Source organism: Hoplias malabaricus, chromosome 12 (genome assembly GCF_029633855.1).
Source record: "Hoplias malabaricus isolate fHopMal1 chromosome 12, fHopMal1.hap1, whole genome shotgun sequence".
NCBI lineage: Eukaryota > Metazoa > Chordata > Actinopteri > Characiformes > Erythrinidae > Hoplias > Hoplias malabaricus.
In genome coordinates this window covers 39,358,610-39,371,034 of record NC_089811.1, presented here as the reverse complement: position 1 = coordinate 39,371,034, position 12,425 = coordinate 39,358,610, and the positions used below count along the sequence as shown (strand labels likewise).

The window sequence follows — 12,425 nt, the reverse complement described above, 5'->3', positions numbered from 1 at the left end:
GGCAGAAATACCACGTCAAAGGCATGAAGAATTTACATTGGAGACAGGAGAAGGGCTTTTTTTTTCTTCCCAACTTGTGTTGCCAGCTCAAACCACTGCTCTATAAAACCCATTCATTTAGACTAACCATTCTGGCTGATTGCATGCCGCAATTCAGAAAAATCAGCCATTGTCAAAAAAACTCATGCTAGCATTCCTATTAAGGCATGTTGCTCCTTTTGTGTCTAACTGCAGGGATTCGGTCAAATTCTGTTGGCTCTAATACAGGAATAGTCTGGATTCTTCTTCAGCAGACCTCCAATGTGGATGTTCCATCAACTACCTTCGGAATAATTGAGCAGACATTATGATTTAGACCATTCAGTGTTTGCATTCTTCTAAACCCCAGTTACCAATGTTTCAGACAATAACATTACCAATCATGGCTTGCATGAGACTGGTAAGATTGGATTCTGGACCTAGGTTGAGACCACATTGACCATGTTGTGACCACAGGCTATGAGGGCTTCTAATGATAAATGAGCTACTTTTAAAATAGAGTTTTTATCAGTAGGAATGTATTTTAGAGCCCTGTACCTCCTTCTGCAAAAGAACTGGCAACCTCAGCGTGATATTACCCCCAAGTTAAATTCAGGATGTTTTCCCTAATTCAGCCCTAAGTGACTTCCTCTGGCACCTTCAATGAAGCTAAGAACTGCCAAAGCCTTACAGCTGCTCTGTGGTCATAGTTTTGAAAATTGCTTTAGAAAAAAAACAGTCTTTATCTGGGGCTAGGTGAGCCACTATAAATGATTATATGGAGAGTGTGGCTATAAAATAAAAAATATGGAACTGACATCTGGTCTTTCTTTATCTTGACACTCTGTATTATACAGCCAAGCTTTCCTGTACGCCATTACCATTTACATGGACCAATTAAATAAGCTATAAAACAAACACAACTATACATTACAGCTCCTGTTTACCAGCCAAAGGACATGTTTATTTCAAACCTGAAAAACAACAAAATGTGAGTCTGGAGAGAATGGCTTGCAGAATACACTTTATTTACTAATTAAAGCCAACTTAATTTGTCACAGCATTAAGCTTGTATTAAACATTTCCACAAGATAATTTTTTAACCCTGCGAGGAAACAACTAAGACAAAGCCTGAACCACAGGCACCATTCATATATATTCCTATTGGCTGTTTTAATTTTTTTTCTCCCTGCATGTTTTACCATTTGTATTTCCCCACTTGCATGAGGCTTCATCAGTGGCAAAGTCTGCACCCTGCCATTCCGCAGGCTGCAACCATAAACAACTAGGGCCAGACGGCCATGGTTTACTTTCAAACGGCAGAGACTCTTAAGTGTTTGAGTGGGAGCAGAGCCCTGAAGACAATCCTAAATCACACGCTCCCCTGACACCTCCCAGTGCCTGAGCTCCTGCACAGGAATGTCCATGGCGTGTGTTCTTGCCTCCGTCAGCACCCTTCCTACTCTTCACGTGTTTATGAAGAGGCCTTCCTCCTTCTCGTCTTCCCTTCCCTGTTCACAGTGTTTGAACACCTATGTCCAGAATATTAAAGTGAAATATTGTTGTCCGAGCTGAATAGGTATGTAAGGCGATTTTAACATAGACACTACATGAGTTTTAGTGTTTTAGAGGGCGTAGGGCAATTATTACAAATATTATATAATTATTAGACTGTGATAGTGTAAATCTGCTATGGATGGAGATTTGAATTTGATTGAATAGTCAATTCACAAATTGGTTCGAGAAACATAGATGGGATGTAGATGGGAAATAAGTAACAATATTAGTTTATAACACTTATTCCTCGCATACAGGGAATGTCGTTAATGAAAAGGAATCATAGCTGGCCAAAAATATACACACAACACTGCCTGTTTATACTACAAAGCCCCTTTCACACATTTACATGATAATTGAATAATAACTAAATGGGAGTGAGTTAAGTGAGAATGCAAGTTGGAGCCAGTAAGACTGTCCCATCAATCTACCTGAGTGAGCGTTAGTGCAATTCCCAAGAAATTACCAGGAGGGCTTGTGTAAACAGAAGGCAGTATATTACCGGCAGTACATTGAGCAAAACTGCACAAAAAATCCCTTTTTGTTCAGATTTTCTGCTAATGTGCAAAAACATGAGCCATCACTGACAAAGCAGAACATTTCTGCATGTTTCTTTACAGGTGAGTTGCCTTTTTTTTTGTTGCTTATCTGTTTTATTTTATTTTATTTCTTGCACATTTTTGAGTAGAACAATAAAACATTCTGAAATGTATAAGGTGCAGGACAAAGTTCTTTTTAACAGACCCTTCGAGGAATGTGTCCATCTCTTTAAAACTTGGTTTAGGGACTGCAGGTGTGAAGTATGCAAACTCAAGCATTACTGACTGAAGCAGTGCAAAAATGCAGCAGTCTGAATATTATTTAACTGACACAACACAGATGCAAAAATGGATTTTGTTACAATGCTGCATTTATGTGGCCACACACGAGTCATCTTCTAGATTTTAGACACACAAGATAACAAATGTATATATGCTCTTAGAGCAGTGAGAACTCTAAAAATAGGAGTAGAGGTGCTCCAGTATCACAACAAAATTTGTGTGTGAAAACCCTGAATGCCCCCTCACCTCTGAAGATCTCCCAATGAAAATGTTTAAAAAAATGCCTCACCCTCTCTGGTAGATGCTGAGATATTTCAGCTGGTTTATCTGGATACTGTCAGCTGGAAAAAGCTTTCTCTCTTTGCACCACTTATCACTGGGGAATGCGAACATCTTGAAGTTATTTTCTCAGTGTGGCTTGATAAAAGCCATTGTCTGTTTGAATGGGGTGACAGAACAGACGTATCTGTTGAAGGATCAGATATGGTCATTGGGACAGAAGCATGCAAAGGTGTCAAAAATGGATGGAGAATAACATTAAATATCACACTTGCACTCTACAAAACCTCACACAAAGCACCATAAAGCTCAAGTATTTACACAGCCACATAAATCACAAGTTGACCGGCATGGTCAAAAAATCACTGTCTGCTTTGATCAAAGTTCAAAACTCTTCATCATCTCATGCGCCAACTCTCTCTTATGTTTAATATGTAACAAAGAGAGAAAACTTGACACCTTCAGAGTAAAAAGACGCCACAGTGCGGCAAAAGCTGTTCCAGGGCACAATATGAAGCAACTTAATAAGATGCCCTGCACAATTTAATTTCAGGGAAATCTAAATAATTAAAATGGTGGCTGCAGCACACAGCTCCAGGGACCTGTAGGTTGAGGGTTTGAGTCCCGCTCCGGATGACTGTCTGTTAGGAGTGTGGTGTGTTCTCTCTGTGTCTGCGTGGGTTTCCTCCGGGTGACTGTCTGTGAGGAGTGTGGTGTGTTCTCTCTGTGTCGGTGTGGGTTTCCTCCAGGTGACAGTCTGTGAAGAGTGTGGTGTGTTCTCCCTGTGTCTGCGTGGGTTTCCTCCAAGTGACTGTCTGTGAGGAGTGTGGTGTGTTCTCTCTGTGTCTGTGTGGGTTTCCTCCGGGTGACTGTCTGTGAGGAGTGTGGTGTGTTCTCTCTGTGTCTGCATGGGTTTCCTCCGGGTGACTGTCTGTGAGGAGTGTGGATTGTTCTCCCTGTGTCTGTGTGGGTTTCCTCCGGGTACTCCGGTTTCCTCCCACGCTCCAAAAACCCACGTTGGTAGGTGGATTGGCGGCGCAAACGTGTCCATAAGTGTGTGTGTGTTGCCCTGCGAAGGACTTGCGCCCCCTCCAGGGTGTGTTCCTGACTTGTATCCAATGATACGGGGTAGGATTCAGACCCACCGCGACCCTGAACTGGATGAGGGATTAATTCAAGAATGAATTAATGAATAATATCACATTTTTATTGAATATTTAATTTCACATTCCTTCTGTAATTATTACTCTAATATCAGTGTAGTGATATTTAAAATGTGTGAAAATATTACAATGAATATACCAATAGGAATATTTGTAAATGACTAGGGATAGGCAGTTTCTTACACTGATTTTCAAAGAAACAATATCCACAACATGCTCAAAAACAAACACTATTGCACATTCTCCACTTTACTGGTAAAGTTCATACAGTATAGACAGAGAGAGAGAGAGAAGAGAGAGAGAGAGAGAGAGAGAGAGAGAGAGAGAGAGAGAGAGAGAGAGAGAGAGACAGACAGACAGACAGACAGAGAAAGAGAGAGACAAAGATAGAAAATGGGGGGGGGGGGGGGGGGGGGGGTTCAAGAGTATGTGAGAGAAAGAAAAGCAGAAGAAGCAGAAGCAAAGCAGCTAGCCAAGATCAGTAAAGGCAAAGAGATGCAGATTTATTCATCTGGCAGCTTCCACCGCAGCGATGAATACATCTCGCAGCCATGGGATGAAATGATCCCTGAACTTTCATAATGGCCCATTTTTAAACACTCATTCATCAAAACGGAATTCCACATTGTGCAGTACAAAGCCCTGAGCTTCTGTCTCTTCTCTCCAACATATGATACAAACACCTTTCCAGGAGGAACCAAACACTCCTAAATCACTATCAGAGCCAGATCTGAGGGTGTAGTGGACGCTTAAGCAACAATCCGGATTTCATCGTCTCAGCCACATCTACCAATGCCTTCTGCATGCAATCTACCACCAGCAAGTAGCAAAACATAGCCTTGACTCCCCAGTGGCCTTATATGGACACTAAACCTGTTCTGGATTCATCATGGTTGTAGCATCATACTTGAATTTTATACATCATTGCATTTTCACAAATTAGGCTTATCAATTCACTCTAGCGTGAGCATTGTTATGGTTGTTGCCAAATTACTGGACCAGAAGATGTGGAGCAAACCAATCATAAGTATAGCTCCTGGTTGTCAAAGAGCAAACTATAACATCTTTCAAATGATAAAAAAAAATGACAGAGGATAATTTCGTTGTGTCCATGAAGATTTCAGTCCATTTTATTTAAATCAGTCCTTAACAGCTTGTACCCTGCAGTCTGTACTGCACATAGAATCCAGATAAGAACATGCATCACATACTTATCAGTCTTAAGGTCTGTTTACTTAATTCTAAATGATAGAGTGAGATTTCTGGTTTAATAAACATCCGATATATTAAAATGGTCTTCATATACAGTCATACAAGAAAGAGAATGTGGACCCTTTTGGGTTTCAGAGTAGAGTAGCTATTCAAAGAAAACATAAACCTTGATCAGGCACTTTATACTCGTTACATAGTTTACATCAGCACAGGAATCAAAAATGTGTTACATAACAGCAGTTAGCCATCTCTATCAGGATGCCAATACTTCTCCTTCATAGACTCTAACCCCAGTAATTAGTGTGGTGGTATTTCAGACCATGAAATCTTGTGTCGTTATGTGTCCAGATCAGAAATAAGGCTACAGCTGGTAAAGAGAACTGCTCTCTGTCACCGAAACTCTGAAATGAAGTCCATCTTTGGACACCAGCCAGTGGATGCCTGCTGTTCCCACACAAACAGCACACTAACATTTCAGTAAGGCAGTATGTATTGGTTTACATTTCTCTTGGCTGTCCTTAAGAGCTCTGGATACAGTGAGCCAAATGACAAAGAATTAAGTGGCAGCTGATAATGGAGAAAAATGGCCAGTGCAAGCATAAGTTGCAATGCAATCAAACAAAGAGAGTTGGGGGAACTGGACCCAAAGCCTGTTCGTTACGGGGGACGGTCCCATGAGAAAGTGATGCGGAGCACTCCCCCAACCCCACCCCAACTCCGGCTGGAGATTCTTGATAAATGCGCTTGCCTTGTTCAGCACAGCATTAACCCTCTTTCCCCTCAATTTGAGCCAAATTAGTCAAAATTGCATCAGAGAAATGTGCCAGAAACACAAACCATGCAGCGTTTTCCCACGGTTGAACGAAAGCAGGGGGGGTGGGGGATGAGGGGGTGTAGGGTGTGTTTGTATGCAGGGGAGTTTGATACAGATGCTGTATCTAGGGTCAAGAGGGCAAGTGGGGGTACAGGTTACAGTAGCATTAGCGCAATGCCAGGATCAGGCAGTGATCTGGTGGTGTTAACACCTCTTACTCACTATACTTAGAGACGAGGTATGTCAACAACATAGCTTGGTGAATAGTGCATTTACACCATTACAGATACATCATATTTTATAGCTTTACCACTCAGACACAAACAATATGCAAAGGCATGCTGACATGAACCACCTAGTTTGACAGGAAAGGTTATTTTGACTGACATTCACAATAACTACAAAAGACTGCTGTTTTTGTATGACGTCAGGCAGGCAATTTTCAAAGTCATGCTACAAAAAAAAACATACCCAAAAAATGACAGCTAAGATTTGCAAGGACATCTTTTAAAGATGAATTTTAATTGCAAAAATATGATTTTTCTTTTATCCAGCAAATGGTATCTGTTTCTCTCTTAAATGTTCATGTTGTCAAAGAACACGTACTATATGCAATGGGTTGCCACAAACATATCCTTATCATAGCATAGCCATAACCAAATCCCACCAGCTGTGCCCAGCTTAGCTAACTATAGATGGTAAATGCATTTTATCAGTATAAAGCATCTGGGGCTGTGAATTAACCCAGTTTAGGAAAAGTGGGTAATCATTTAGGTATGTAGCTTGTTAAATGGATGTCATAAACTTTCATTAAATAGACTAGTAGGTAGAATACCATGCAAAACTAATGAAGAAACTGGCTGCATCCCAGTTGTGTACTACACATTAATACTATACAGTATATATTATGTACTGATCTCAAAAGTGTGTTTGACAGGCTTGTACACAATATATTAACATACTACACTGTTTATTACTAACAGGATGTGATGAACTGTTGCTATGTCATATGCATGTGATACCAAGCTGCAGCTGCTATGGTGTCTGCCATTTTAGGTTCAAAAGCTGAAACTCACATCTACCACCACACTACGTAGTGCACAGTGTAGGTCACAAAATAACTTTATCTGCAGTAATATAGTGCATTGTATGTATATTTTGATATAAGTTTCATAAGTGTCCCTCTGCCTAACATTAAGTGCACTGTCAGTGTGCAGTAGTAATCATTTTATAAACTATTAAGTGCACTATGTAGGGAGTAGGGTGTAATTTGGGGCAGAGATGTCAGAAGACATTCCCTTTCCTCTTGGATATATTCAACTTTAACAACTTTAATTACACTACATACTCAAACATGAGTTAGAATTAGCATTACGTGTGCAATAGGAACACAGCTTGTTTTCGCTGATTATGCTTTGATATGTACTGTTAGGCAACCCAGCTCTTAAATAGACATAAATAACCAAAGGAATCTGCCATTTGGAACTTTGACCTGCAGGGCTGAGGCTGTGTGGCTTGACGTACAGGTCACTGATATCACTGACTGGAGGCGTTAAGAGTGTAAATGAATTGCAGACAGTGCTCTGTCTGAGTCGACTGCATGACAGAAAGACACACAAACACACACACACACACAGACAGCACAGTGAGCCAGTGGCAGACAGCATGCCGCAGGGGGACACCTATTGTTCAGCTCTTTACAACAGCTTTGTCATGCTGTCAGCCACAGTTGTTACAGTAGAAAGGGAAGCGTGTGAGGCAGCAGTCAGATGCTACTGTCACAAATCATCCCTGAGTGACCTCACTACAGGAAGGCACTTTTACACTGAGTGCTTTTGCTACACACCGGGGAACTGAGTGTCGGCCCCAGGGGCTGAGACAACACACACGCAGAAATACAGGTGTGGTGCACAAAACTACAGCCAGAATATCATTACATTTTCAGGAGTTTTATTTGAAAGCTTGTAATGCAAAAAAACAATACAAACCTGAGTGTTTATTTTAATCATGCCAACCATCAGCACTAAGATAACATAAGATTAAGTTGCAATAAAAAAAAAAGCTCTTGGTTAATTTTTAAAGCCTACAGAAGAAGGACGCTTAATTATGGAACACACTGACTTGTATATTTTTTTTTAGCCCTTAATATCTATTTCAGGCAGCAATTTCCTGACAATCTGCTAGTCATTGGTTTATTTCAGATCCTTCCTCTGATCCACATCTTCTGTTTACTCAAAACTGTAGTTTTCAGAATCCTGTCTGTATCAAAGAAAGATGGGTGCTTCATCTGACTCTTGGTTCCTCTCACTGTTTCCTTTCAGTGGTTTAGGGAGTTTGCCCTCTGCACAATCACTACCAGTGTGAATTCACAGTCTGAATCCATGGCAAAGCCTATGTAAATAAAACTGAACCAAACTGAACCAAACTTCATAAAGTGGGATAGATCCATACTGTGTGTTAAAATGACAAGTACTAACAGCACTAGTGAGCCCCAAAGCATGATGAGATACACACATTCAGGTCTCATGAAATGTGCTTATTCACAATATTTACAAATGCACTGCAGATGTTTTACTGTTACTGAAGGAGAAAGAGCTTCATTCACTGTACCTTTCTGTCCTTCAGTAAGCAGCTCCAGTACTGCGCTTTCGAATAAATTAACACAATTGCTGAGCCCCGGCGTCTCTCTCTCTTTCTCTCTCACACACAAACACACAGCCTCCTCTACACTCCATTACACACGCCATATGAGAACACTTACACACCAGCCCTCCGTTGCCTTACAAAGAACAAGCAAAGTGTGAGCTGCTGCTGTTCTCTGCATCGAAAAGGGTTAAGGATTCCGCTCATTTCTGAGGAGAGAGGGACTTAACCACAGGCAAAAGCAAAGTGATCAACAGCTCTCCACTTACCTGAAATACAGCCGTAGCCATACTTTTTCTCACATACACGCATTTAAGAGTATGTGTCGGTGGGTCCCGCTGTACTACCACATTCTCCTCAGAGCAAAGAGAGTGGCTCCACTCAGAATCTGTCACAAGCCACAGCCTTCACAGAGACAGAGGAAGGTAATCCAGCTGGAGGAGGGAAGCCTGTCTGTGTGCGTGTGTCTCTGTCAAAGAACTGTCCAAATGTTTACCTTATATCAACCAGTGTACGCACTCAAAGAAAAAGATTCAGCTCAAAATGCTGTCTCTCACTCTATTCCACTCTCTTTCCTCGCTTCCTCTGCCTCACACACTTTCACCCTCGCACAGTTCTTCACTCTGTCTCTCTGCTCCACACACTCCCCCTTTTGCTCTCTCTCTCTCTCTCTCTCTCTCACTTTTTCATGTATGTGAATGGAAAAAAAATAAGGGGACCAAAAGCAGACAGCTAAAATTCCCAAGCAAAAGTGTGGGCTGGACTTGAGTTTGACAGACAAAAGCCCCCCACCAACACGCACCCACATTAACAACGCCCCCATTTAGTGCCCCCCCCCCCCCAACACCACCCACCCACCTCTCCTTCCTCTTCTCCTGGCCCTCCACTGCTCTTAGAGTTATCAAGTTCTCAGTTTACAGGTTAAACATGAGTTGACAAGCTCTCAGTTCAATCGTGTAACAGCAGCGTGTGGATCCCATCACATCCGAGCTCATTTCTACAACACTGTCACTCATCCAGAGTCATGAAGATTTCAAGGAGACCCACAGAGATGTCTTTAGATGTGATGGGAAGGCAATTCAAAATGTACGTTTACACTTTAATCATTTGGCAGGGCTATTTACAATGTTATTCTTGTTACAGTGGTAGGTGAATGTAGCATTAGGAGTTTCACCCACAGACTCTTATTATAACACAGTGTTCATGCCGTTGATTTCAGGGAATGTTTGGCATGTTTCTAAAGTTTGGCACAGTAACTACAAAGCTAATGCAGCTAATCGGTAATAGATGTTTATAGCAAAGTAGCATGCATGAATACACCCATAAAAATAGCCTCAAATCAGAAATATTATTATTATAATGATAATATAATAGAATAATATAATAGAATAATATTATATTAATAATATATTTAAACATTACTTTGTGTATGTGTATGTAATTAAAAACTATGTTTATATTATAATATGCATATGCTTCAGTTATGCATAATAAAAATAAAAAATCTGCATCAAAGTAATGAGAATGACAAGCTGGAACCTGCCAGTCTTTTGGTGATTGAACAGATTGAATCCAGCCCTTGAGGAGAAATAATCAGGGATACAATTTAGCATTACATTTTTATAAGTTATTCAAGATTATTTAGTAATATTTTTTAATATTACTGCAGATTTGTGACCACAAGCCCATGATGGAACAGTGCTCTGTGTCAGTTGACAAGATGATGTGATTATGATTCACATTTCATAAACAAAATGCACCAGACTACTTGAAGAATTCATCTGATTTGTGAGAATAACAGTGAAAATAACCTGGTGAATATAAAAGCTTTTGTTCAAACTAAAGCAGTGACCAAAAATCTTGGTTGACCTACTACATTCAATAGAAAACATTTGAGCTATATTTAGTACATTTAAACAAGCAATTACCACACACTACTGGTCGGATCTCATCCCTGTATCAGCCCAGAGAATAAACGGGTGTCACCCCACCCCGAACCCAGTATCTTCTGTCATTGTCAACATGGAAAAGTCTATGGCAGTGTTTCTCAATCTTGGTCCTGATGGGACAGTGCATGTTTTAAAGACTCCACTGCATCCAACACAACTGGTGCAACTAATGAGTAATTAACAACCTCTTCTGAAGTGTGTGTGATACATCAAGGAGGAATCTACAAACATGCAGGGCAGAGGCCCACCAGGACCAGGTACTGAGAACCACTGGTCTATAGATAGGCAAATGTAAGAGTTTCATTACCCACCCCATAAATTGGTTGCAGTCCACTTAGATGTTGATTTCTTTTATGGCCAGTTTAGACAAAGAAATATCAAAAACAATTGTCAGTTTTAATTGGGCACTGCAAAACCATAACATCTTAGTTTCATATTTCACCCACAAGTCATTAAACACAAAACTTACCATATTTGTCTGAATTTACTATTAGACCACCAGTGAAGACACATTCAGAACAACCACAACTAAAGGCTGCTTTCATTCACTAAAATATGTTGCAGTATTTACACATAAAAAAGGAGTTATAGCCCACAAAAAAATGCACAATAAATCTTGTATAAGCTGATAGCACAGTGGCAGATAATACACCATATTTATTGAATAGTGTAACAGTAGCACTTCTGCAGGTCTCAGTGTAGTTAAGATTTCTCATTGAGTTGTGAGGAGCCTTTGAAGAGCCTGAACTTGCAGCACAACACAATGGACGTTCTGTTGAGTTCTTTCAGAGGGGTCTGTTCAGATTACACCCACATCTCCTCCCATGTACCTCCTCAGTTTTCTAAGATTCACTACCTCCCTCCTCCAAAAGAGGGCTATTTTGTAAAAAAAAAAAAAAAAAAAAAACACCTGCAGCACTGGCTACTTCTGTCTGCACATCTGATTTTGGGTCAATACTAAATTAATAATCCACCCTAAATGATACTGTGGGAAATATGACAAAATTAACAGTGCAACAAATTACATTATAACAAGATTTGGTTCATCAAATATATGGAAAAAAACACTAAACAACTGCCTAAGATGACATTACAAAGGGTCACCAGGCTAGGCACTAACCTAAGGAGTAGTATGGCTTCATTGATGATTGATAGCAATTGCAAGTTCTAACTACAATAACGCTGTGACTCAGAATGAGCATAAATAATTTCCCTTTAATTAAATATAATACTGCACAACTATATATTATGGCAAACTTTAACAGATATTATAAACACAGAGAAAACACCACACTCCTCACAGACAGTCACCTGGAGGAAACCCACACAGACACAGGGAGAACACACCACACTCCTCACAGACAGTCACCCGAAGGAAACCCACGCAAACACAGAGAGAACACACCACACTCCTCACAGACAGTCACCCGGAGGAAACCCACGCAGACACAGAGAGAACACACCACACTCCTCACAGACAGTCACCCGGAGGAAACCCACGCAGACTCAGGGAGAACACACCACACTCCTCACAGACAGTCACCCGGAGGAAACCCACACAGACACAGGGAGAACACACCACACTCCTCACAAACAGTCACCCGAAGGAAACCCACGCAAACACAGAGAGAACACACCACACTCCTCACAGACAGTCACCCGGAGGAAACCCACGCAGACACAGAGAGAACACACCACACTCCTCACAGACAGTCACCCGGAGGAAACCCACACAGACACAGAGAGAACACACCACACTCCTCACAGACAGTCACCCAGAGCGGGACTTGACCCCACAACCTCCAGGACCCTGGAGCTATGTGACTGCGACACTTACCTGCTGCGCCAAAATAAACCCAATAATCAATAATGAAATGCATTGCAAAATATTGTAAGAGTTCTTTTCATTTTTTTCCAATTTAGTTAATTAATTGCAGCCCTAAAATAAGAAAAAGATTTTTTTTAAAGT

General features: G+C 40.8%; 1 protein-coding gene across 4 annotated transcripts in view; it reads right to left on the bottom strand.

Moving 5' to 3' along the window:
* The window catches only part of tns1b (tensin 1b), a 185,431-nt gene that overhangs the window by 94,764 nt on the left and 78,242 nt on the right, over positions 1-12,425 (bottom strand). Inside the window, exon 1 of one of the 4 annotated variants that reach the window (XM_066685868.1) lies at positions 8,777-9,133. The exons of the other annotated variants lie outside the window; for them this stretch is intronic. Within the exon in view, the coding sequence (XP_066541965.1) occupies positions 8,777-8,797 (21 nt within the window). The 5' untranslated portion in view covers positions 8,798-9,133. Of the gene's footprint in view, positions 1-8,776; positions 9,134-12,425 lie in introns of those variants that run through there. 4 annotated transcript variants of the gene reach the window in all.